General features: G+C 39.8%; 1 protein-coding gene across 3 annotated transcripts in view; it reads right to left on the bottom strand.

The window, feature by feature from the left end:
• Window positions 1-207: 207 nt before the first annotated feature.
• Window positions 208-27,242, bottom strand: part of LOC149831912 (protein ANTI-SILENCING 1-like) — a 135,222-nt gene continuing 108,187 nt past the window's right edge. For 2 of the 3 annotated variants that reach the window (XM_090014216.1, XM_090014219.1), the window contains 5 exons: window positions 13,742-13,841; window positions 13,538-13,654; window positions 13,371-13,446; window positions 1,536-1,632; window positions 208-1,439 (listed from right to left, as the gene is read on the bottom strand). In XM_090014216.1, the coding sequence (XP_089870342.1) occupies window positions 13,396-13,446; window positions 13,538-13,654; window positions 13,742-13,841 (268 nt within the window). In that variant the 3' untranslated portion in view covers window positions 208-1,439; window positions 1,536-1,632; window positions 13,371-13,395. The remainder of the gene's footprint in view (window positions 1,440-1,535; window positions 1,633-13,370; window positions 13,447-13,537; window positions 13,655-13,741; window positions 13,842-27,242) is intronic. The other variant, XM_090014217.1, reaches the window with a different exon arrangement.

Genomic DNA, 27,242 nt, shown 5'->3' with positions numbered 1-27,242 from the left:
GAGGATCTGATATAGGCCCGGACCTGGATAGGCCATGTCTGATCTACAACCAGCATGAAATCAACCATTTTGCAGCCCCAAGGTGAGGACCCTTAGTTGCACAAACACTAAATAAAAGCCCACCTGGTCATGAACAAGGCCTAAGGTCATAGCGCATGGCAATGTTCAACATGTCTTCCATGAATCCACAGGAATGTCTACATGTAGCAACCAGAAAATTCATGCCACAAGTACTTATAGGGATGAGGGTCAAAGCATCTACACTGGAGCAAGGGGTATTGCTACTTACAAGAGAAGCCCATGGCACTGCCATCCTTTAGGCTAGGCACCCATTAAGGGGTCGGATGGGCATCAGATAAAATAGAATCCAGATCCGACGAACTTAAAATCCAGTTAAAATCTAGCATTTACATATATTCGGATTCAGTGAGGAGCTCTAAAGGGCACTAAATGCCATATTTACCATAGCAAAATAGTACATTATGAGCCAGAAAAGCTATAGAGCTGAGCTACCAAAGAAGGAACATGCCTCTTGACAATGGTTGCTTGGGAGAGGCATTTGAGGAGTTGACAAGGCAGTTATGGCATCTAGACCCTTTCAATTTGCACTTCAATGCCTCTAAGAAATACCACCTCCAGGTGTTTGCCAATTCCAGGTATTGGAGGTCCTTCACTTTGTTCAATTGCTCAGCTCTCTCCGATGCCTATTTCACAAACAGAGAATTAGTTGAGAAAGTTAAATTTCAGATGGATTCATCTTCCGCTCCACAAATGAAAGGAAGCTGCATGCACATGGGATTGCAATATTTCTATTACTCGGCCACAAGTAAGATATTCAGTACCTCCCCAGCTGAACACACCCTTTTAAAAGAAATAGTAGCAGTGCCTTCCACATATTAAAGGAAGACAAACCCTGAACAAATTAAAAAGGAAATCATAGCAATGACAGATTAGGCTGTTAAACCTCATGCTACTGGAAGTAAACCTGCCAAAGTGGGTCACAAAGGTCTAACAAGTTGCTAGGCAAAGATTTGAAATTTACTACGAGCTAGACTTAGACCTAATTTGTTGGTATTTCTCACCTGAAACCAACTGGTCCTCTTGATTTCATGGAATTTCCATGACGAATTGCATAATGAAACTGAGAATGAGATAAGAGAAAATGGAACAAGTTATTTAGAAAACATGATATGCTTTTTTTGTCCTCTTCAAAACCAATTAACAAAGATTTCCCCTTTGTTGACAGAAAAGAGCAGCATGAAGCCGGATATTCACAGAGAGGCAAGGAATTACTAAAAGGGGATTAAATTGTGTTTTATGAGACAAAAAAATTGGACTAAGGATTCGACTGTAGAAGATTACATTGTCAAATACATAGCCAACCTGCAAATATGATATTGAGCAAGACTCATTGACTTGGCAGTTATCACATCAAAAAGCTGCAAAACACAAAACCGAATATTAGAAAAATATCCAACTACGAAAACAAGAGGAATTTGAAATGTTGATTAAGCATTAAAGCCAGCATACCATACCTTAGCTTCTATAAGATGAGCACCTTTTAGTTAATTTCAGGTGATCGATGGAAAATTCTCAGCTTCTAGATGTCAAAAAGTTGGTCATGTTAAAAAGCTGAATAGATACCAAATACAATGTCAGATAATGAAACACCTGGGACGTGACAATCATTATTCTAAACAACAAACAGTTTGAGAGGAGGAAGAAGAACACATTCTAATCACATTCAAGTGCTGAAATATATAAATACATGATACATAAAGAACATAAAGGCCAAAATTTCTGAGCTACCCTTAAACATGTAAAACAAATGAAGGAAAAGGTAAAAATAATATAATGAAAAAGATTACATTGGTGAAGGGAATGAAGGTGCAACACATAAATTTTCTACACTTCCACAATTCCCACCAAACTCAAACAAGCATTTTGAGTTTGGAGAGAGAAGCATGACATAGCCTTTGAAAAACATCTAAAATTGAATCAGAGGAAGCAAAATAAGCAACTGAAATGATGATCAATGAGAACCTTTCAGTCAACAAAATGACAATCTATCACTATGTTTTGTCAGCTAGTGAATACCCAAATTCTTGGTGATCTAGATTGTAGAGTTAACTGTTAGTTTTGCAACCTCCAGCCCGTTCCACGTTGGAGCTGCAAAACAGAGAGAGGTAGAGGAAGGGAGAGAGAGGTTTGGGGAAAACCGATACCCTGCTGTACATGGGTCGGCTGCTGTGTATTACTTTATGTTAACATGAGATTACAAACAAAAATAGGGTACTAGAATACCCTTTTTACAATAATCAATATTACATAATGCCATTAATGAGGAAGTGGGTGTCACGGGTCTGGATCTTCAGATCCATGACCCGTAACCAGAGAAAACACTTCTTTTCACCCTCCCTCAAGTTGTGCATGATCTTGAATCATGAACAACTTGCCTTTTAACGTCCAAAATCTGTCTTTAGTCAATCCTTTTGTAAATATATCCGCCACTTGATCTGTAGTTCGAACAAATTCAGGCTCAATCTCTTTCTCTTCTACCTTTTGTCTCACAAAATGCTGGTCTATTTCAATATGCTTGGCACGACTGTGATGAATTGGATTAAAAGACATACTAATGGCACTCTGGTTGTCACACAAAAGAAGTGAACGAGATATCGATTCTCCTACTTCTGTCAGTAGATGTCTAACCCAAGTAGCCTCAGCAGTGGCGGCTGCCATTGACCTGTATTCAGCCTCTGTACTGGATCTGGCAACAACCTTTTGTTTCTTACTACAAGAAACCAAATTCATCCCAATAAATACACAATAGCCGGATACTGATCTGCGTTCATCTGGATCTCCCGCCCAGTCCGCATCAGAATAAATAGTGATCTCATGTGCACTTTGCCCATTTGTCTTTTGTTTATATATGAGACTATCTCCAACCGTTCCCTTCAGATATCGTAGTATCCGTTTAACTGCTTCCATATGCCCTTCACATGGGGCATGCATAAACTGAGAAACTTGATTCACCGAGTATACTATATCAGGGCGAGTAAAAGTGAGGTATTGTAACATACCCACTATGCTACGGTACTGTGTGGGATTATCAAATGGATCTCCATCTTGAGAGCTAAGCCTTTGATGAAGAACGCTAGGAGTGCTTAAGGGCTTGCAGTCTTTCATACCCGCTTTATTAAGAACATCAATAGTATACTTATGTTGAGTGAGAGTCATTTCTTCAGAGGAACTGTCAACTTCAACTCCAAGAAAGTACCGTAGTTTGCCAAGGTCCTTCATTTTGAACCTCTGATTCAAGAGATGTTTGACTTCTTCAATGTGGTCATTGGAACTGCCAGTAATGATGATATCATCCACATATATCAACAGAGTAATTGTGTCTTGGTCCTTAAATATAAATAAGGAGTGGTCAAGAAGAGATTTCTTAAAACCATATTTTTGTATTTCAAGAGAAAAGCTGTCAAACCAAGATCGAGATGCCTGCTTCAATCCATATATCGCCCTTTTAAGTCTGCAGACATATTTTGTAGGATTACCTTCTGCGTAACCAGTGGGTTGTTCCATGTAAACTTCTTCTCTCAAATCTCCATGAAGAAAGACATTCTTCACATCAAGTTGGCTAATGGTCCATTGGTGTTCAATAGCTAAAGAAAGTATGACTCGGATTGTCCTCATCCTCACCACTGGACTAAAGGTTTCATCATAGTCCTGTCCTAGCTCCTGTGTAAAACCTTTGGCTACAAGTCTCGCCTTGTATCGCTCTATAGTCCCATCTGGTTTATACTTTATTTTGTACACCCATTTCGAACCAACAACATTTTTGTCAGGTGGTCTTGATACGACATCCCACGTACCACATTCATGTAGAGCTTCCATCTCCTCATTCATAGCTTCAATCCATCTTCTGGAATTTGATGCTTGAGAGAACGTTGTGGGTTCATCTTCTTTATTCAAGGCTGTTAGAAAGAGTTGAAAATCTAATGAGAAATTTTCATAACTGACCCACCTTTCAATTGGATGACGAGGACGTGTGGATCTTCTAGTATCAACAATGTTGGATGTTGAGGATGTGTCCATGTCTGAATCAACTATAGTGGGTGACTCTCTTTCTCGTCGAGTATAGACAAAGCCTCTATATCTTCCTGGATTCAAAGTTGAGTCTGTATTTTCATGATCAATCATCCCATCAGTAGACACAGGTATCTTATCCTTTTGAGTGCAATTTGAGCAAGCATCACTAGCTCCTGTGAGAAGTTTATAGTTCAACCAAGGATAGTAAGCCTGGACTTCATGTTTTGATTCTGAAGAACTATTACATTGACAATCAAAATTCAATTCATCAAAGATGACATTTCTTGATATTTTGATGCGCTTGCTCACCGGATCATAGCATCTGTACCCTTTATAGTCATCGGCATAACCCACAAACTTGCACTTCAAAGCCTTGTCCTGAAACTTATGTCTCTTTGAACTGTCAACATGAACATAGCATAAACAACCAAACACATGCAAATCATAGTAGTTGGGGTGAATACCAAAAAGAGACAAGTAAGGAGACTTGTTTTCCAAAATAGTCATGGGCAATCGATTTATCACATGAACTGCAGAATGAAAAGCCTCTGTCCATAAAGTGATCGGAAGATTACTATCATGCATCATGCTCATCGCACTCTCAACAATATGGCGATGCTTTCTTTCAGCAATCCCATTCTGCTGAGGTGTGTGCGGGCAAGACACCTTTTTCCTTATCCCATTACTTTGAAGAAAGTTAGTAAAGTCAATGGAAGAGAATTCACCTCCTCTGTCACATTGGAAACTTAGGATGTTTTCAGAAAATTGGTTTCTGACAAAGGAATGGAAGTTACGGAACAACTTGAAAGTCTCAGATTTATGTTTCATGAAAAATATTCAGGAATAGCGAGAATAACTGTCAACAAATAAAAAATAGTATCTAGTTCCAGACATAGAAGCAACTGGAGCAGGCCCCCAAACATCAGAACAAATAGTCTCAAAAGGTCTTGAAGCTCTTTTATTGATAGAATGAAATGGTAAAACATGACTCTTACATAAGAGACAACTAGAACATTTGTTGTCATTTACATTTATTCCTAAACTTGACTTGGGAATGAGGTTACTTGAAACAAGCTTCTCAATGAAATTATTGCTGCAGTGACCTAGACGACCATGCCAAAGATTTGGCTTATTGATTTCAGAGACACTAAAAACGCAGGTAGGATTTTCAGAAGACAATGGTGATTGGAGCTTCAAGTTTGGGTCTGCAGAGCGAATATGTGCTGAAGGATCTTCTTGAAAAACATACATATTGCCTTGCCGTTTCCCTCTAGCGAACGTCTCTTTCGTGCAGAGATCCTTAACAAGAACAGAAGAGGGAGTAAATTCAACTGAGGCTTTGATATCATCAACAAGTTTAGAAACTGAAACAATGTTTTTCTTGATATTAGGGGCATAAAGAACATTTGAAAGATTGATGGAAGATTCAGGTAAGGGTATGATGGAGTTTCCAATATGCGAAACAGAGTGGTGTGATCCATCTCCAGTAACTATACTACTTCTACCAATGTAAGGAACAAGTTTTAGGAGCTTACCTGCATCACCAGTAACATGAGTCGCTGCGCCAGAATCCCCGTACCAAGTGCCTTGTTCATTCTGTTTCAGATTCAATTCTGCTAAGGCTGACAATAACAACTCTTTTACTTCTCCGTTGGTCCTTGTATTGTCTGTGCCTCTTTTTGCTTCAATTTGTGTTGATTTTCCTTTATTTAGGGGATTGAACCAGCAATTAGCTTTGATATGCCCCCTTTTATTACACAGAAAGCAAGTAGGAATTGGCCTCTGTCTTTGTGGGTTGGTATATGAGTTGGGGGTAGGCAATAATCCACGACCTCCATGACCACTTCTACCTTGTGCTCCTTTTCCCTTGATATCATAGTTTCCTTGTCCTCGTGCATAAGTAACCCCTGTAGCAAGAACTTCTTGTGCCCCAGTATGCATAGATGATTCTTCAAAAAATCCCTTTAGATTCATCTCATATTGTAACAATTTTGCACGCAGATCTTCAAAATTGGGCAGCTCAGGTAAACATAACAGAGAAGTGACAATCATATGATAGTCGTGTCCCAATCCATTGAGGGTTTGCTATACCAAATCTTTATCAGAAACTGTACTTCCAACAACTGCTAACTGATCTGTGATGACCTTCATTTTGTTCAAATATTCCATGATGGTCATGGACTCCTTTCTTAACATTTGAAATTCTCTTTTAAGAAACATAATCCTGGCCTGAGAAACCTGTGAGTATGTCTGAACAAGTCTGTTCCAAAGTTGCATGGCAGTGCAGTCATCTGGAATGGCTACAAGAACCTCTTGTGAGAGTGTTGATGTAATATAAGCAACAAGCGCTTGGTCTCTTTTCATCCAAGCCACAAATTCAGGATTTCTAACATATACGGATTCCCCTTTGCTGTCCCTTTCTTCTTGTGATATGAACTCAGGAGGAACTGGAATGGATCCATCTAGATGTCCAGAAAGATCCTGACTCCTAATGAAAGGTATGATTTGCCTCTTCCAAGTCAAGAAATTACCATTATTTAATTTTTCAGACACAAGTTGGCTGAGGAAACTTGAAGAAAGAACTGACTGGTTAGGAAGAGAATTCATGTTTCACAGAATGAAGAATATATTTAGCACAATCTGCTTACACCTGCAGTTCTGTAATTTTTCTTTCTTTTTTTTTTTTTGCAGGAACTAATTCAGATTGCTGATACGAAACAGAAATTTAAAGACAATCAGATTTCTGATTTGTATATGAAATGGAATATCGGATATGAAAATCCAAAAAAAATTGGAAGATTCCTAATGTATCGGCTTGTTAATGGCTGAATGAGGGAATCTGGGCTGAAGCACTCAAGAGATAAAAATAAACAGTGGCGAAACTAAGGTTCGGCCACCACCAACGTAGGAGAAAAGGAAATTGTAGGAAGAAAAATTGAGAAAAGAAGAGGATGAATAAGACGTGAATCTAAAGTTGGCTGGGTGAGAAAAGAAGGGGTGAATAAGACGTGAATCCAAGGAGAACAGAATTAGTTGGGTCAGTCGTGATTCCCAGAAACCAAAAAAGAAATCTCAGTTGTCTGGGTCAGTCGTGAACCCAGAAAGAGGCGAGAAACAGGCTGAGACTGACTGGGTCAGTCGTGATTCCAGAAAGAAATAGGAAACAGGTAGGATCTGCTGAGACTGATTGGGTCAGTCGTGATTCCAGAAAGAAATAGGAAACAAGTGTAGGATCTTCAGACTTTGGAATGAAACTGACTAGGTCAGTCGTGAATCCAAAAAGAAAAGAAAACAAGAACAGCCGTACCTTTTTTTTTTTGATTGATTTTCAGACTTTGGAAGAGGAAATAGAGGAGAAAAGGATCTTCAGACGTGTCTTTTGAATCGATCCCAGTTTCAGCTGAAGCGTGGCTCTGATACCATGTTAGTTTTGCAACCTCCAGTCCGTTGCTCATTGGAGCTGCAAAACAGAGAGAGGTAGAGGAAGGGAGAGAGAGGTTTGGGGAAAACCGATACCCTGCTGTACATGGGTCGGCTGCTGTGTATTACTTTATGTTAACATGAGATTACAAACAAAATTAGGGTACTAGAATACCCTTTTTACAATAATCAATATTACATAATGCCATTAATGAGGAAGTGGGTGTCACGGGTCTGGATCTTCAGATCCATGACCCGTAACCAGAGAAAACACTTCTTTTCATAACATGGGTTTTGGTTCGAAGCAATTGATGGTCACACCCTCTGACAACCATCTCTGCAGCTACATCATACTTTAACAGTGGGTTGACTATTTGCTTATTTCACTCCCAAGGGAGTAAAGGGAGCTCAATAATAGACTTAAGCACCTCCAAAACTCAAATAATCATGGGTTCTTGATGCAGGGAACATGAGGATAGCTCTTGAACCCCGTGAAAATTGGTACCCTAGCGTAGCTTCAAAACTAATTAACCAGGAAAAGCAGGAAAAATAACAAGAAATTATAATAAAAATAACTAAAATCATGATTTTCACCCCTCTATGGTATTTATAGATAACAAGAAGAAATTTAATCCTACTATGGATCTGAGATGGATCCAATACTATCCTAAGATCCAAAACATAATCCAAACCCCAATGCCTAAACTAATTAATTACAAAAAAACAAATAATAAAAATGGACCCTTTAACCTGCTGGCATCCTGCTATCACTCCTGCATCATTCTCGCTGATTTGGAGAAGACTTGCCCTAAGTCTGGTCCTACAAGCACTTCTTCCAATTACACTCCACTTTCCATGTTATGGACCCACAATATGCAAACACAAACACGACCATGTTTCTCACGCTGAAGATGTTGAGCATGAACCACTCTAAGGAGCATAGAGAAACCATGGATGCTCCTGCCAAACCAACCATAATCATTCATGATGAGTCCAAACTGATATGGATCAAATTATCTAGAGATAGTGGATCTGATAAAAACAAGCTCCAACCCAAAGATGTTGTCATGAAGACAACTTTGATCTCATGCTCTAAACACCCATCATCCTTTGCCCCACATGCTGTTGTTGGTGATCCACGAGGCATTTGGAATTTGGGAAAGTCTGGATTTGGTTTAGGCAAGTCAGGTATGTTGAGAAACTCGGTTTTGATGTCACATAATATGATACACTGTCTCATTTGATTTTATATGATATGATAATATGTTCTCTTGAAATAATGTTATATTATGACTGAATATGTTTTGCCATAAATCTAATGAGTATTTGATGCAAGGATATCTCACCCAATAAGGATGGAGACTTCCTGTTCAAGTACAACTATGGTGCAATCATACTCCTTGAAGAAAAAACTTGATGAGCCATGCTTTCCTAAAGTTCAAATGAAGAAATCGGCTACCTCAAGATGAAGATTTTTTTTCTTTAGAGTCATATGTAACAGAACCTTCAGGAACTTGCATATTGCATATTACATACTCATTCATACATACTATATCATAAAAGTATACGATAGTTTCAAAAAGCTCCTTTTTTGAAAACCAATAAGTGTACATTCTTACAACCTTTTATGAAAAAGACATTTTGTCATATAATAATTGTACCTTCTTACAACCTTTTATGAAAAAAACATTTTATCATTGTACCTTACACTATATACAAGACAACATGAAAAAAGGAATGTAGGAAAAACATAACATCGACTACATGGAGAAAACAAATAAAATATGTTTTTGAAAAGACTCTAATTTCCCTCTTTAAAGAAATATTTTTATAAGAAAAAGACAAAAACATAAAATCGACTACATAAGAAAAACAAATAAAATATGTTTTTAAAAAGACTTTAGTTATCTTCTTTAATGAAATGTTTCTTAATACAAGAAGAAGACAAAAACATAAATCGGCTACACATAAGAAAAACAAATAAAATATGTTTTTAAAAAGGACTCTAGTTACCTTTTTTCATAACCATAGAATGTCGACTTACTTGAAGTCATCATTCTCTCTACAAAGCATTAAATGCCTTCTGCAACAAATCCTTGTTAAATATCCTTCTCAAAGAATGTCGACCTTCTTTTTGGTTCTCATTATCTCTGGAGACTTTGAAATACACAACATAAAGAAAACACTTGACATGACTATGTACAAATAAATATCTCAAAGCACTCATAGTACTTACACTCATTTAAAGTAAAGAAGTACTAATGTACCTCAAATCATTAATTAGAATAAAGACAAAACTACAACCCAACGTTCAATGTACTATTGTAAGAAATAGACTTTTTACATAAAATATGTATTACCTAAAATATTACAACGACTAGTGTACCCTCTATTTCACCTTTATGGAAAAAGGCATTCTCGAACTTCTCTAAAAGATGTTTTTGAAATGACCTAACATTTCACATTTCAAAAAGTTACAATTCCAAAATGTAACGACTACTTTTTATAAGCTATATAAACACACACAAATAAACTATTCACACAGGGAAATGAAATAGACGTGTGAGCTTACAAAGAGAAAAAATTCTATTCGTGATTTGAAAAGAGAGCCTTGAAAAAGAAAGAAAAAAAAAGGAAAAAGAAAGAAAAGAGAAAAAGTCAAGTCCAGCTCTTTGACAAAGAGTATCCTCTGAGTGACAAACAGAACATTCTTAGAATTCCTTCATTCGTGCATTCATATCATTCTGAAGGTTCTATAGGAAGTATTGTAACTCTGTTATTCACTGTATTCCTTCTTTGTTTAAAGAAGTAGACCTCTGTGAAAGAGGGTGTTGCCCTTCTCTGTTGAGAGAAGAAGACCTCTTGGGAAGAGGGTGTGCCCCTTCTCTGTTGAGAGAAGAAGACCTCTTGGGAAGAGGGTGTTGTACTATTTATCCGGTGACTCGGATGTTATAGTGGAAATCTCAAGTGGTTTGCTTGGGGACTGGATGTAGGTCTGGATATTGACCGAACCAGTATAACTTCTGTGTTTTATGTGTTGTGCCTTATTGCTTAGTTATTTTATTTTATCGATCATAATCATATTTCACTATTCACCCCCCCCCCTCTAATAGAATTTCAAGGTATAGGGTGATCTTAAATCTAGAATCTGGATATTAGTTATGATTTGAAGGATCCACTATAGGCTAGATCCAGTCAAGACATAGGGTCTAGATATGGGAGACCTCAATTTGTATTGGATCTAACTGATTTGGTTTTAGGACTGAATCGGGTTTATCTATGAATTGGGTAACATCCTAAAATGGGTTTTGGAGGATCCAATAATATAGAACTGGATTCATCTAGATCCAAAGTACTTTTAATTGGAGTTGGGTCTTTAGGAAGTCCTTGGATAGGTTGTAAGCTTGCTCCAAAGATGTGAACTTGACACTACTTAATCTATCACCATTACGAGGTCGAAGTTCAGAAATATACTTGACGATTTGTTGGTTTGCTCTCTCTCTCTCTCACACACAACAATGTCGGGTCTAGAACTTGGGTTTGAGGTGGTACAACCCAACACCTAACCATGCTGACACAAGTACTTGGGGCATGGGGACGTACCCATGTTTCATAGTTAAAGACCCTTAGGATATCAACAAAAAAACTAATAAAGTATATGGCACTAAATAAAAAATAGGGGTAATTTACATCATAGTCACATATATCATTCTCAGAAATTTCTCAGCAAGGGAGAATCTCAGGAGATTTAAAAAAAAAGTTGTTTTTCTTGATAAAGTAAGAAAATGACAAAAATAAAAAATAACATAAATGAAAAAAAAAACACATTTTTTGCAAATAACATAATTTTTTTTGGTTCACGCTAGGTCAACAGCTGGCACCTTGTGTTCGGGATCATCAGCCAGGCCCCCTTCTGTGTTTATGAGAGATAAGGAAGAGGATTGTTGGCCAGCGACCCCTTTATTATTCCTTTTTTAGAGACAAGAGGAGGGGGTTTGCCCATTAGTCCCCCTTTTGATTTTGTTCACTTACTGACCCTCTTCCTATGTCTTTTTTTATTTATTTTTGTTGCTCGAGAGATAGGAAGGAGTTGTCGGCCAACCCCTTGTTTCTTTTTTTTTTGTTGCTCGAGAGATGGAAATTAATCGAGGACCCCTTCCATTCTTTTTTTTGCTCGATAGAGACAGAAAGAGCGGGCAGTCCCTTTCCTGTTTTTTCTAGAGATAGGGGAGGAGGGGGTCACCGGACATGGCAAGCGATTCCTCGTTCCTCTCGTTTCATGAGAGAGAGAGTTGCCTGCACTTCCGGTAAGCAGCGAGGCTTCACCAATTCATTCCAGAAAGAAGGTAAGGGCGATGGTTTTGTAAATTTAAGAAATATCACTAAGTTTCTAATATTTGTTATTGTTTTAAGTTTTATGCAAGTTTGAGACTATGAAGAATAGTCCCATATCGAGTCTGTAAAGAGAGGAGTTGTTTCTCTACCTATAAAAGTGCCCCACACATCGACGGATCTTCATGTGAAAGCAATTTTAGTTTTGATAACTAAAATGTTTGATGGTTTTATTTCTTTTTTTAACATGATATATATTCAAAAACTTAAATTTAAGCAAAATTTTAAAATATCACAAAACAAAAAATTTGTAGAAAATATGTTTTTTGTCTATCTTCAATATTTGTAATTTGATGCAGCTAAAAGCATATTTTCCATATGTTAGGTGCCTATATGTAAATTACCCAAAAATCAGCCTACTATCCAAGGCATTTCAAAACTGCAAATTTGTAGCAAGTTAGCTATAAGAGTAGAGGATTAAACACAAATAACGAAATCACAGTGATCTTTCTTTTAAAAAAATTATGTAGGCGATAGATCATAATTAATATCTGATGTGGCAGATAACAAATAAAAACCACAAATAGACATAGGTGAAGGATTGAACCAAATCCATTCCATGAACACCTTAGAAGAATACTTCTAACACTATGATACCATATTTGTGTTAAAATATGTTCTCTCTTGTAATAGGTAATACCATCTGGGGGTATTTTTCTAATTCGGCATATGTAATAGGTCCTGCCCATTAGAGGCAGAATGGATATTTTTTATTTTTTTATTTTTATTTTTTTGTTAAGGGCATTATGGTCCTTTGGACCATATAGATGTTGGGGCCTCCATAACGGCTATAATGGCCTCTCTTTGGCCCTCTCTTGTGTATAAATAGGGACATCTTGTCCCTTTGTATCCTATGCATTCCCTAATGCATATTTGATAAATAAAGTATGCATTTTTTAAGTGTGTGTGCTTGTGCCGGCCTTGTGAGTGCCCCTTTGTGGGTTGTTCTTGTGCTCTTGCCCATAGCAGGCATTCTATATTTGAATCCTTGAGGATTAATTACAATTTGACATTAGAAAAAATACTTGTGAAAGAAAACAATGAAAACCATGATAAAACTATAATAACTTCAATTTACCACTTTTTCTAATATATCATGATTTTAACACAATTTCATTATATTCCTATAATTTCTAAATATTATTGTTATTTTTAAGATTTTTCAGATTTCCAAGATTTTCTTGTTTTGTTCTATAAACAATTTCTTCAAGTCTAATGTGATTATCCTTGACAAGGAAATCATAATGTTGTTTCTCATTTATGTGCTTAACTACATAAGAAATACATGAACACAAAAGAATAAAACTGCTCAAAATACCTAAAAAGCCATTAAGAATCCAAAAGAAATATTGAAGACGAAAAAGACAAATCATCTTAAGCTTATGCATAGAAAACTGTAAAGAATTAACTTATAAAATGAACTTGCATACTTTTAGAATCTCATACTCCCCAGTTTTGCGACTTACTATGAAAAATGCTTGATATGGAAGATTATTTGTTCTTCAACTTGCTCTCCAGGTTTTTGAGTTCCTCACCTTGTTGCTACACAAACATAAAACATATTATTATTGTTCTCCCTAGAAGATCAAAGGCAACTAATAATCATAAAGGTGATTCTGATGATGGTCAATACCATATATAGCTCCATCCAACACCTATCAAATCTTCCTTGGAGCAGCATCCAGTCCAAGGCCATTTCATACTCGATCGTGTTTGGTTGGGAACAATGTGAAGTAAACACAGCTCGCTTCTGTAAATATGAATTTCAATAATTAGATACATAAAAAAAAAGTAATTAAGTGGAAACTTAAAACTTCTATCACGGAAAAGAACACACCCATTCTTCCCGATTAAAAACTCGAAGTTTTTCAATTGAGAGATGGCCAACAAATTTGGTTGAATTCTGTTTTGCAAGAGTTCTGCTAGCAACAAGAGGTCTGCAACAATGACAAAAAGGTGTAGAAATGAATCAAAAAGTGAAAAAAGGCCAACCTGTAAATTAAGTGATAGGTCTACAAAATGCCATCTATATACAGGCTGAAATTACAAAACTTAAATATTTCAGACAAGTTTAGAAGCGACATTAGTTGGTAAAGGAGCAAAAAGCAAAGAAAGTTCCCTATTGACAAGATTATAATGTACTCCTATTAGTGAAAATTTTATTTCTGCAATTTTGCTAATTGCATTACTACCAGAGAATTTATGTAATTTACCCTTAATATACTAATTGGCCACAAAGTTCTAAATTTTAATGATTTATCTAATATAAATGGAGAGGAATAGGGACGTCTCAACCTTTTTCACCCTTTCGCATCCTCTTCTTTCTTCCTAATAAAAATATAAAATGGCACCAGAAATATTTTAAGGATTGGATCTTTCCAGGTAAGTTTAGACAGAACTTTGACTACTATCATTACTCTTTCTACATCCTAGATCATTGTTTTTTCTTCCTATATCTGGCCATTGCCTTGATTTAATCGTCTTTCAAAAACTTCTCAAATCTTGTTTGTTAAATCCTTCCTATATATCAGTCTGGTTCATATCCTTCATTTTCATCTATGTTTCATCATCATACTCTGGGCTGAAAAATTTTTGAAACCAGTTCCTACCATTTTTGTCCTAACAATATATATTTCAAAATATGTATATTGTTTATATTTGGCCATGTCTCCAATCAAAAGGCCTTTGAGTTTTGCAACATTAGATTTGAGATAATTCAGATCTAATGCTCCTGGAATCTTTTCTAGGATTTGAGGGAAAAAAAAGTAGATCACTATATTGATGGCTATTGATGTCAATTTCCTTGCTAATGTATCACTAATTTCTATATTTATGCTCTGGACTTCCACTTTTCTTTCTCTAAAGGATCCTAATTTACAACATCCATGACTTATTTTCTTCCTCAACTAATATCAGAAAAAATGAAAAATACCAACTTTCTTACATGGAACCATAGTCACCTGTATCGTTAAAGGTAGTAATTTCTTAGTGAAGGTATTCCTCGGAGAGATTTTCAAAAATTGATAAATCTCAGGAATATCTCGGTAATATATCAAAAATTAAATAAAAATTCTAAAAAATAAGTAAAAAATACTGAAAATAGAAAAATGAAAGAAAACTAAAATAAAGACCTTAAAATAGACAAGATAATTTGATAAATGAGCAACTAAGTTAGCTTTTAAAACCCTTAAAACACGTTTTTACTTTTATTTTCTTATTTACCCTTTAAAATGTTTTAAAACCCCACGTCTATGTCACAGGGACTCGGCAAAACAGATGCCGCACCCGCGTCGACGCGACGCGGGATCGCGTGCGGGTGCGGCACCGGGAGCGGTCAACACGACCCTGGGTGCGGTCAACGCACCCAGGGTCATTTTTGTCCACAATTTTGGGCGAAAAAAAAAATCCCCCCGATGAAAAGGAGGAGGATTAGGGCAAAAAAATTTTTTTGCCCTAATCTCTCCTCTCTCGCCCCCTGAGCTCGAGCTCTCCCATCGCCGGCCCAGCTCCGCCGCCCCCAGCTCCGCCTCCCAGGCTCCTCCTCTCCTTTCGCAGGTATGTCTCTCACTCTCTTCTTGGCTCGGCTGGGGAGGGGCCGAGCACCCCCCCCCCCCCTCGGTCTCTTGTTGGGTCGGCAGGGGAGGGGCTGAGCCCCCCCTGCTCCCTTGTTTTTCGACACAGGAGGGGCCGAGCCCCTCCCCCATCTGTTTTCTTTTTTGGGTCAACAGAGGAGGGGCCGAGCCCCTCCCCCATCTGTTTTCTTTTTTGGGTCAACAGAGGAGGGGCCGAGCCCCTCCCCCATCTGTTTGTTTTTTTCTTTGGGTCGACAGGGGAGGGGCAGAGCCCCTCCCCCATCTGTTTTTTTTTTTTTTGGGTCGACAGGGGAGGGGCCGAGCCCCTCCCCCATCTGTTTGTTTTTTTCTTTGGGTCGACAGGGGAGGAGCCGAGCCCCTCCCCCATCTGTTTTTTTTCTTTGGGTCGACAGGGGAGGGGCCGAGCCCCTCCCCCATCTGTTTTTCTGTTTTTCGGTCGACAGGGGAGGGGCCGAGCCCCTCCCCCATCTGTTTTTTTTTTGGGGTCGACAGGGGAGGGGCCGAGCCCCTCCCCCATTTGTTTTTTTCTTTGGGTCGACAGGGGAGGGGCCGAGCCCCTCCCCCATATGTTTTTTTTTTGGTCGACATGGGAGGGGCCGAGCCCCTCCCCCATCTGTTTTTTTCTTTGGGTCGACAGGGGAGGGGCCAAGCCCCTCCCCCATCTGTTTATTTTTTTTGGGTCGACAGGGGAGGGGTCGAGCCCCTCCCCTATCTGGCTCTCTCTGTTTTCAGCAGGGGAGGGCCCGAGCCCCCCTCGCTCTCGCTCTCTTGTTGGGTTGGCAGGGAGGGGCTGAGCCCCCCCTTCTCCCTGTGTTTTCAAATTGATTTGAAAATTTTAATGTATTTTTTTTTTGTGTTTTCAGAATAAAAATGATGGATAAAGGGAAAGGACTTGCGTCATCCTCATCCCAACATGTGAGTTCTGCTGATAGTTGCAGTGGGATTGATGATGTGGGGCCACTATGGGTATATGTAGATAAACTTGCAAAAACTGGAGAAGGAGGTGGTGGAAACAAGAGATTTCGATGCAAGCTCTGCGAAAGAGATTTTGTTGGGTCTTACACAAGAGTGAAAGCTCATTTGTTGAAGATATCAGGACATGGCATTTCAGCTTGCAGGAAAGTTGATGAGGCAATGCGAAGACAATACAAGAAAATACAAGAAGAATATGAGAAGAGAAAGGCAATGGCCGATTCTTCTGCAGTTTGTGTGCCATTTGCAAGCCACCAAGAAGATGCTGAAAAAAAAAGAAAAGTCAATCTAGGAGGTAGAGGAACGATACAAGCAACATTCAATACATATGGAAGAGAAGAATTGGATAGAAAAGTTTGGAGGTATTTTTATTCTGGTTCACTCTCATTTAATGCGGCTAGAAATCCTTATTGGAAGGATTTAGTAACATCCTTGGCAAATTGTAATTTGAGTGGTTATGTGCCTCCAAGTTCAGAAAAAATATGAACCACACTTCTTGCAGAAGAGAGGGCAAACGTGGAGAGGTTGCTAGAAATTAAAAAATATTCATGGGAGCAAAATGGAGTTTCCATTGTGTCTGATGGATGGACAGATATTCAAAGGCGTCCATTAATCAATTTCATTTTTTGTTCGCTTAGTGGCCCAATATTCTTGAAAGCAGTTGATGCATCTGGGGAATATAAAAATGTAGAGTATTTGAAGGGATTGTTTATAGAAGTGATAAAAGAAGTGGGTGATCCGAAAGTGGTACAAATCATTACAGACAACACTCCGGTTTGTAAAAGTGCAGCGTTGAGTTTGGAGAGTGAGTACCCTCATATTTTTTGGACTCCCTGTGTAGCACACAGCTTAAATCTAGCCCTAAAGAGCATATGCAACCCCAAAGAAGAAGAAAATTCACAAGCATATGCTTTATGTTCATGGATTGAAGATTTATAAAGAAATGTCAAAAGCATTAGGAATTTTGTTATTAACCACCATCGTGCTAATGCTATATTTAATAGGCATTCTGACTTGAAATTATTGAAGGTCGCTGAAACACATTTTGCGTCCATCGTTGTGAGGATGAAGAGGATTAAAAGAGTGAAGAATGCTTTGATTAACATGGTGACTGATGAAAATTGGACATTCTATCGTGTTGATGATGATATAAGGCTCAAGAAATTAAGAAATTCATTCTTGATGATGAGTTTTGGGACAGATTGGTATACTTCCTTCAATTTACGCAACCTATTTGGGAAATGTTAAGAGAAGTTGATAAGGATGAGCCCATGCTTCACAGAGTTTATGAAATGTGGGATAATATGATTGAAAAAATACAAGTTATAGTTTTTTTTTAATCATATTCATTCAATTTTAGTCAGAAGATGAGATAAGAGCAACACTCCTTTGCATTGCATGGCACATTCTCTTAATCTAAAATATTATGCAAATAAGTGGCGGGCTGGTGGTATTGGTCGTGTCCCTCCAAATTTAGACCCAGAGCTATCAAGACATAGAAATATGTGTATGACAAGACTTTTTCCAGAAGCATATCTTCTACATCAAGTCACACAAGAGTTTGGAAAATTTTCATCTTCGAGATTATATGCACCGGCATTATTCGCGAGAGAAGAAGATAATATATATCCTATCACATGGTGGTCAACATTTGGATCAGAAACACCTCTTCTGCAACGTCTTGCATTAAGATTGCTATCGCAGCATGCTAGTTATCTTGTTGTAAAAGAAATTGGAGCACATATTCCCAAATCCACAACATGAATAGAAATAAACTCACCAGCAAGCGTGCAGAGGATTTAGTATATGTTCATTCAAATCTTTGATTACTTTTGCGAAGCAATGATGAATACATGTACTAATTTGCTCTCTTAGTTATTTGATTATTTCTTAGTTTTCATTTAAATATACTTGTATTGTATTTATCATTTTCAAATTAGGTTTGTAATGCAGACAAGGAACATCCAAATTTTGGGATATAAACCCAGAAGAGTGTGACTTCGAGGGAGAACATGAATTTAACATAACAAACATGGATTTAGTTGAGCCCAGTATTCCTTCTAATGATGCATTTGATGATGAAGAAGAAAATTATTAACATCCATTACTTCATCTTCATCAGGATATACTTTGGTATGTAATTTAGTTCTTTTATACAATACTTATTTGATTGATATTTAGGTCGATTTATGTAATTGCTTTACTTATTTGATTGATAATTTGATATTTAGGTTGATATACTGCATGCATGATGAATCATATTATGAGTTTATGACAATGTTTACTGTTAAATGTTAAACTGTTAAAACTTCAAATTTTATATATATATATATATATATATATATATATATATAATTTTTTTTTACATTTTTTCCCCTGCCGCACCCCCGCACCCGGGTTTTTTGGAAGTGCCGCATCCCCGCACCCGCACCGCACCCGCACCCATATGACATAGCCCCACGTTTTAAAGTTTTGAATAATCCCCAAAATGCCCTTTTTCTGAAACAGCCCGTCATGACACTCGATTTGGGGATTTGCTCATGTCTCACCCAATACTCGAGTTTTTTTGCAAATCATTCTGTTTTTATTAATAAAAATTAATAGTATTTTTTTGTTTTTAAAATCCCCCATTTTCATATTTTTTTTAAAACAAGATCTTTTGAAAAAAAAACACAAAATGTGCAAAACACATCGATTTGATTTGGTTTTGAACCAAATCAAACCAAAATTTTAGGCCAAGTTCGTTTTTTTCTTTAAATTATAGTAATTTTTCCAAAATTTTATCTATAATAAATTTGGGGCTTTTTTTAAAAAATCAGAATTTGAAAATATAGCAATATATCTCGCGATAATATTGCGACATTATCACGGGATATATGAGTTGCCAATATATTGAATATATCACAATATATTCCTGTTACTAACGTTTGGCTTGAAATTGCCACTATTTTCGCGATATTTTCAACATATCGGCGATATTGGTGACTATGCAAGGAACAGAGTTACAGAGTAGATAACCCCATTAATTAAAAGTCAAAAGCCCTTTGGATATCTGGATGGATCCATTTCTATCCCGCCTGCATATACTCTGCATGAACCAAAGGCTTGTTACATCTTCTACACCTGTCCATAACCTAGCTTATGTTACATGGATGAAGAAATATCAAGCACTCATAGCCTATATTAAATCTACTCTTTTGCAAGAAATACTAATAAGTTCTGTAAGGAGTAACAAAATTTGAGGAAAGTGTCCATGTCAATTAAGGAGTACTTCAATAAGATAAGGACTCACTAATCAACTTGCTATGACTGGGGGTTTAGTAGATAATAGCCTTGGCCTGAAGTATCATTGCCACTCTACTACTAAGACAATGTCCTTATGTGCTACCCACTTTTGAGGAACACCCTAATTTCCCCTCATATATGTCGGAAGTATTAGAGTCTAGTATCTACGAGTTGACAAATCAAATGCCCGATAATGGCATTATTGCCTTTCCCACTGTAGTAGTCGCTTATTTACAGACTTGCCTCGAATGGTCTAATTACCAATTCTAGTTTGAGTCAGCAAAGAACTTCATTCAAGTTGTCAAGTTTGCAAGGGTCACATGTTACCATTTACACAATTCCATGTAACAGGTACTTCGGAAGGTGCCGTACAGGTGTAGACACAAGTATTGGCACAGATAGTTCATGGGGTACAGGTCAGACTTGATTTGGATCTGACACAATCCAGATCCAACTCATTACCCGTTATATGGGTTCACTATCATCTACTTCTAAGGTGCATAAACAGTCGTTTTCATCTATGTAATATATAGATGCACCATCTTACCCATACCTTAAAATTTTGTGTCATACCCTATGCACCACCTTATTGACATTCATTGAGAGGTGAAAATTTATTTAAGTCTTGTCACGGGCTGAATCGAAAGTCCGTGCGACATTTAGGCTGAGTGCTAGACAAGCCTTGAAGTTGGATGAACATCGAAGAAGTCTCGGGAGTGATGCAAGGGAGTGCATGGTTCGCGGAGAGCTGGCATTGTTGATCGGAAGCAACTTCAGGGAGCAAGGATAAAAGGCCACCGCGTGGGAGTGGAGAGCCCAATCAGTGCCAAAGCACTTGAGAGGCCCAACGAGGTGCGAGACTCTTAGGCAAAGCAACAATGATGGTTGCCAGGAGAGATGGCCACATGCGGAGCCATAAAGGCAAAGCGGTGTGACGGGCAATCACTAACGAGGCGGCAACGAAGTGTGGGCAACCAGAAAGGAAGATAAGCAAGAGCATACGCGAGGCACCAAAAGGTACCAACAAGCAATAGCAATGCAATAGGGACAAAGGCATTGTGTCCAAGAAGCAAATTGTATTGAGAAGCCAGCCAAGCAGCACTTATAGGAGGTGGCAACGATGGGACGGTCTCGGATAGGGGGCCTTCGAGAAGTTTGGAGTCAAATTCTTCTCTTTATAGCAGTATATACGTTATTTTACATTGATGGCCGCTTTTGCTTTACATGAATATATAATATTGAAACAAAAGTCAAATCTTAGACCATAAATTTCATCTCCTTACCAAAATCAAATTGTTGCCTCCATTATTAACTTTTAGAGTGATCAAAGATGACACAAACCAAAACTAGGATGTGAGAAAAACCATGTTTGGATGATAAAAACCATACAAAAGTTGGGTTTTATAAATTATTTTTAACAAAAATATTAAAAAAGAAAAATAGCAAACCATATAGAATGAATGACAGCCCTCACTGCTTTTTAGCCTATTGATGGCCAGAAAACAATTATAAAAGTTGTAAAACCAAAAAAAAATAAAAAAAGCCATAAAACTTCAGCCATAATGGTGATCAAGAAACAATCTACATAGTGCCATCCACATCGACGGTACCATCTTGGTTGGTGGAGGGTTGAAAAACTGAGTATCTTGTAAAAAATAAAAAAGATATAAGCCATTTTTCAGCCACGTGATGTTACTATCCATGTTGAGTGGAACCATCTTGGCCATTGTCTAGCCACCTATGTCACCAAGACAGCTTCTCTCACCAACATCCCCAGCTTGGCCAAGTCAACTTAAATATATCCTGACATGCCACATAAAATGAAAAGCTGGCAACTTGGCACTTCGTGACTGCACAAAAAATAGAAGCCTGCAGACCATAAGCTTGCTTCTTCAGGTTCTGTTATGAGTTAATCCCATTGAAAGAAACAAGCCATGAAAACACCATTGCTCGGACAATCGGCCAGGGACCCAAACAGCTTTCTTGGGAAAGTACTTAGTTCCTTAGCTTTAGAAAATCCTTATAGAAAGAAGCAACAAAAATAATCCCAAAGAATTCTCTCTCCATACAAGCTGATCCTCAACCAGCTTTCATGAAATGCAGGCCACGGGTGCCACTCCAAATTCATAATCTGTAAAGTTTCTTCTGAACAGCACAATACAGTGACTCCAGTCCATCCACCATGGATAATCAAGCATCAACCTTACATTTTGGATACAAAGAAAATCTGAACGGATTTGGAGACTTTTGAAATGATGCAAATATCAACCATCTTTCTAAAATCGGTGAGAATTACCACTACTTGGAAACTACTATGTCGCTGACAAAGTTAAAGAAAAGCCAAGGATCTGTCCAAGTTAGCAAAACATGGAGTGAGCCAAAAGCCATACATTCTACACATGTAAAAACTCGTGAAAAAAAATCGTGTGTCCGACCCGTGTCGGGCACGTCGCGTGTCCAACACACCAGACTCGGTGTGCTGGACACGATCCGGATCTGGGCAGATCCGAGAAAGGTCGGGTTCAGGTTGGATCGGGTTCGACCCGGGCCCGGTCTCCATAACCTTCACCTGAGCCTTTAAAAGGCTAAGGTGAGGTTGTGCGAGGGGCAAAAGCCCCTCGCCCCACTCTCTCTCTCCTCACCTCCGGCTCCCTCTCCCTCTCACCGTCCGCCTCCGTCCTGCGCCGACGTCCCTGACCTCCAGCGACTTCCAAGTAAGGGTCTCTCCCTCGTCTTCCAGTCTTCCGGCAGAGGGGAACGAACCCCCCCTCTACCTGCGGCTCCGGCAGGGGGCGTGCCCCCTTGCCTTGGGGTTTTCCGACAAGGAAAGGGGGGCAGGCCCCCCTTGCCCTCTGTTTGGTGGCAGAGGGACGGTGTCCCCCCTGCCCTGTATATTTTCTGGCAGGGGGGAAGGGCCCCCTACCCCTTTTTCTTTCTCCGGCAGGGGGGGACGGGGGCCCCACTGCCCTGTTGTTTTGTCGGCAGGGGGCGGGGCCCCTGCTTCATTTTATTTTTCATCAGGGGGGTGCCCGCCCCCACCCCCTACCTTGTTTTGTTGTCCAGCAGGGGGGTGGCCCCTTGCCTTGTTTTGGTTTCCGGCAGGGGGCATGGCCGGTTAACAAGTGATAACTAAATTAAACATGCTCATCCTTCAGCTGTGGTTTTTGCGTACTTGTGGTATCATGTGCTAAGCATACTAGTGAGTTTCTTGTGCATAATACTTTGACTACTCACTGTTGATTTTGTAGTATGCTTAACGGCTTTAGCTGTTAGTTGTTCTTATTCTTTTTGCACTCTTACTAGTTTTTCACGAGACTAACCCATTTTATGGGCAGGTGACGAGTAGCGGTGGCAGACAGTCAATGGTGCAGGCGACGTGGCTCGAGGCTGTACTCTTCCTTCCAAATTTCTGGCCGTTGTTCCAGGGTTTTGAGTTTTGGGTTTTTGCTTTAATAGGGGTTGGGCCCCATGTTTTTCATTGTACAGTAACATTTTGAAATTAAGATTTAGCACTCTTTTCAGCTTCCTACTATCTTTCGCTGTTGTCGCTTTTGGTTTGTCGAGCTAATGTGCCTGGGATTTGACAAACTTGATTCTTAAAATAGAAAGATATTGTTGAAAGGCTTTCAAAAAGGCAGAGTTCAAGTTTTAAGAGAATTCTTTCAGAGAAATTTTACTCTTCAAGTTGAGAAATTTTGGGGCGTTACAGATTGGTATCAAAGCCAGAGGTTGTGAAGAGTAAAGTCTCAACTACCGAAAATCCTGTTGCACTGTGAGTAGCCGTCCTTTTTCCTTATTATTATGGGGTAGTTTTGGCCTAATTGGGGTAAATTTTATTCTTTGTGCCAGCTGTAAGAGGGACGCATTCGGCGACCCTAGTAGTAGCCCTGACAGATGCTCACGTAGAGTGCGCGCTCGCACTCTTTCAGAGGGTGGTCCCTCTTCGAGTAGGGGTCGACCCGAGGGATCTGCAGTCGAGTTTGGGTTCAGTCGCTCTCCGTTGCCCGTTTTCGTTGATGAGTGGGGCACCCTACTACCTTTGGCCTTCCAGGTTCCGTTGGCGACAGTTTGGGCCGAGGTTTTTTTTCGAGAAGGCGATCGGGTGCCTTCCTTCATCCAGGTTCTTCAACGGGTTGTTGTGGCGAATTCTAGGGATCCTAGCCCTCTGGAGGTGGAGTATAGTTGCGATAGTTGCGACGTGCTTGGGCACTTCTCAGATCAGTGTCTTCTTCAGATTGAGCCTTTAGTCGCTCAGGGTTCAGCCGGTCCTGTTTCTTCGGTCCCTGCCGTTGTAGTCTTCCCCACCCCAGCAGACGGGGGGCCGTCTCCTCCTCCACCACCTTGGGTCGAGGCAGCGGTTATGGGCGAGATCACAACTCTGTCACAGCTTCCTACACCAGCCTCCGTGGTACCGATAGATGTGCCCGAGTCTCCGACTATTTATGTTTCATACTCGGATGTGTCGTATTCTCCGGAATACACCCCTGCTACTCCTCTTTACGGGGAGTATCCTTCGGAGGATGACAATGATCTTCCCTTTACCCCCAAACGCAGATTCAAACGCACAGAGAATGTGAGGGAATATCTCAGTCAGTTCTCTGATCCCTCCTGAAGAAGTCTGTTTTATGAGAGTTGGTCTGAGTCCATACACTTTTTGTACCAATCTACTCTCCTTTTGATCTTTTGTATCGGCATTGCCAAATATTTTGGATACTTTGTACAAAAAGGGAAGATGAAATGTAATTAAATATGTTCTTTGTTCTAATCATAAGCTTAACCTTGTTCATCGTATTATTTCCAAGGATAAGAAGAAGCTCGAACGAGGATTCAGCCGACGAATGGTCAGAGCAAAGGGGATTCGTGATGGATTCCCTCAGCACTTTGGCTGAGGTGATCAGAAGTCAAGTCGCCACGCAAAGGGAGCGTGTTCCTGTAGATTCGAGGGTCACGTTCGAGAAGTTTCTAAAGCTAGACCCTCCAACTTTTTTCGGCAAGACAGATCCCGATGTCGCCGAGCAGTGGATCCAAGAAATCGAAAGGGTGTTTCTGGTCCTTTCGATTCCCGATGAAAAGAGACATTATTTGGGTCCTTCCGATTAAAGAACAATGCTCGAGTTTGGTGGGATGCGACTCGAAAAAGGCATTTTCCAGGTGCAGAGGTCATCATGTGGGACGCTTTTACGCGTGTGTTTTACGAAAATTACTTTTCTCCTCATGCGAGGGAAAAGAAAATTGTGGAATTCCTGGAGCTGTGTCAGGGCAGCTTATCGCTGGGCGATTACATCGCCACATTTTAGCAGTTGGAGCAGTATTGCCCTAACCTTTTTTATAGTGAGAGTGACCAGGCAGGCAAGTTTGTTCGTGGCCTAAGGAAGGACTCAGATATCGGGTCCTTTCGAGCATGCCCGAGACCTTCTCAGCAGCAGTTGAAGCAACGACCCTCTTAAACGAGGATTGAGAGCGTTCTAGAATGACAGGTTAAAAAGTCACCTGTGTCTAGTGGTGACCAGAAGAAAGCACAGCCTCGTGGTCAAATGTGACGATCACCTTTTCCCGTTAAGCCTGAAGGAGGGAAGCAGCAGGGACCTCCTGCAAAGAGGCGATGCCAGCAGAACCGCCCACCGCCTCGACGACTCTCAGGAGATGGATGCGCTAGATGCAAGGGATCTCACGTCGGGCAGCCTTGCCCCTTGGATAAAGGGGGTTGTTTGTATTGCGGTAAGATGGGCCACTATACTCGAAATTGCCGCAAAAATGTGGCCGATGAATTCAGGCAATCCGGTGGGGTACCTCAGCCCCCTCATCTGCAGCAACAACCATAGTTAACCTACCAGCAGGCAGCAGCAGCAGCAACAGCCGCAAAGCAGCGAAGTTAAGAAGGTGCCAGGACGAGTCTACACCACCACCATCGAGCAGTTGACCACGGGAGAACTCGTACAACGTACTCTCTTAGTTGTCGGTCATGCTGCTTTGGTTCTTTTTTATTGTGGGGCCACACACACTTTTATCTAGGCAAAATTCGCGACTCAGTTGCAATCGCCAGTTTTGCGCTTGCATACAGCTTTAGAGGTGTATAACCCTTTGCCACGTATTGAAGACCTTTTTAACCAGTTGCAGAAGGCCAAGATCTTCTCTAAGATCGATTTGAGATCCGGGTATCACCAGCTCAGGATCAAGGACAATGATATCTCTAAAACAGCTTTTCGTACCCGGTATGGGCATTATGAGTTTACAGTTATGCCCTTCGGTCTTACGAATGCTCCTGCTGCATTCATGGACCTTATGAATCGAGTGTTCAGACCGTTCTTGGACACATTCGTGATAGTGTTCATTGATGATATTCTCGTCTACTTGGAAAGACGGGAGCAGCATCGTGGGCACTTGCGCATCGTTTTAGAGACCTTAAGGAAAGAGCAACTCTTCGCGAAGTTTTTCAAGTGCGAGTTTTGGCTCGAGAAAGTGATGTTCTTGGGCCACGTCATTTCTAGCAAGGGTGTTTCTGTAGACCCTTCAAAGGTTGAAGTTGTGCTAGACTGGCCGCAGCGGCGGAATGTCCGAGACATTCGGGGTTTCCTTGGGTTAGCAGGATATTATAGGTGTTTTATCTAAGATTTCTCAAAAATTGCTTTGCCTATGACTCGATTGCTGAAAAAGGAAGCCAAATTCGTATGGGATGATCGTTGCGAGGCCAGTTTTCAGTTGTTGAAGGAGCGTCTTACGACTGCTCCTATTTTGGCATTGCCGTCTGGCAAGGGCGGCTTCATAATTTATATCGACGCTTGCGGATCGGGCCTGAGAGGCTTTCTTATGCAGAATGGAAGGATAATCATGTATGCCTCTCTCCAACTTAAGCTTCACGAGAAGAACTATCAGACGCATGATCTCGAGTTGGCCGTCGTCGTTTTTGCTCTAAAGATTTGGCGACATTATCTATATGGAGTGTAGAAAGGAGCAGCCACCTGTATATATAGAGAGAGAGAGAGGAAGAGAGAGAGAGAGAGACGGCTGCACAGAAAAACTCAATATCGTTAACCTTGATTAGGGCTTCTCTCTATATTAAATAGAGAGAGGCAAAAAGGAAAAATTACATCTAAGTCCTTATAAGAGTAAAATTTCAGAAAACCTCTAATATAAGAGAACTTTACATAAAACCACCTATTCTCAACACTCCCCCTTAAGCTGGAGCATAGATATCAATCATGCTCAGCTTGTCACAACATTTGGAGAAATTTGGCCTAGCAAGAGGCTTTGTAAACATATCTGCAACTTGGTCTTCCGACTTTAGGTATTTTGTAGTGATATGACCAGCTTGAATCATATCTCTTGCATAGTGGCAATCGACCTCAATGTGCTTTGTTCTCTCATGAAAGACAAGATTGTTTGCTATATATGTTGCCGCTTTGTTATCGCACATCATGGTCATTAGAGAGGAAACCTTCACCTGAAGATCATGAATAACAGTGCGAACCCATATCAATTCAGCAGTTG

Source organism: Nuphar pumila, chromosome 7 (assembly GCF_984573655.1).
Source record: "Nuphar pumila chromosome 7, dmNupPumi1.hap1.1, whole genome shotgun sequence".
NCBI lineage: Eukaryota > Viridiplantae > Streptophyta > Magnoliopsida > Nymphaeales > Nymphaeaceae > Nuphar > Nuphar pumila.
Note: the sequence above shows the minus strand (reverse complement) of the source record. Positions and strands in the feature narration are given on the sequence as shown.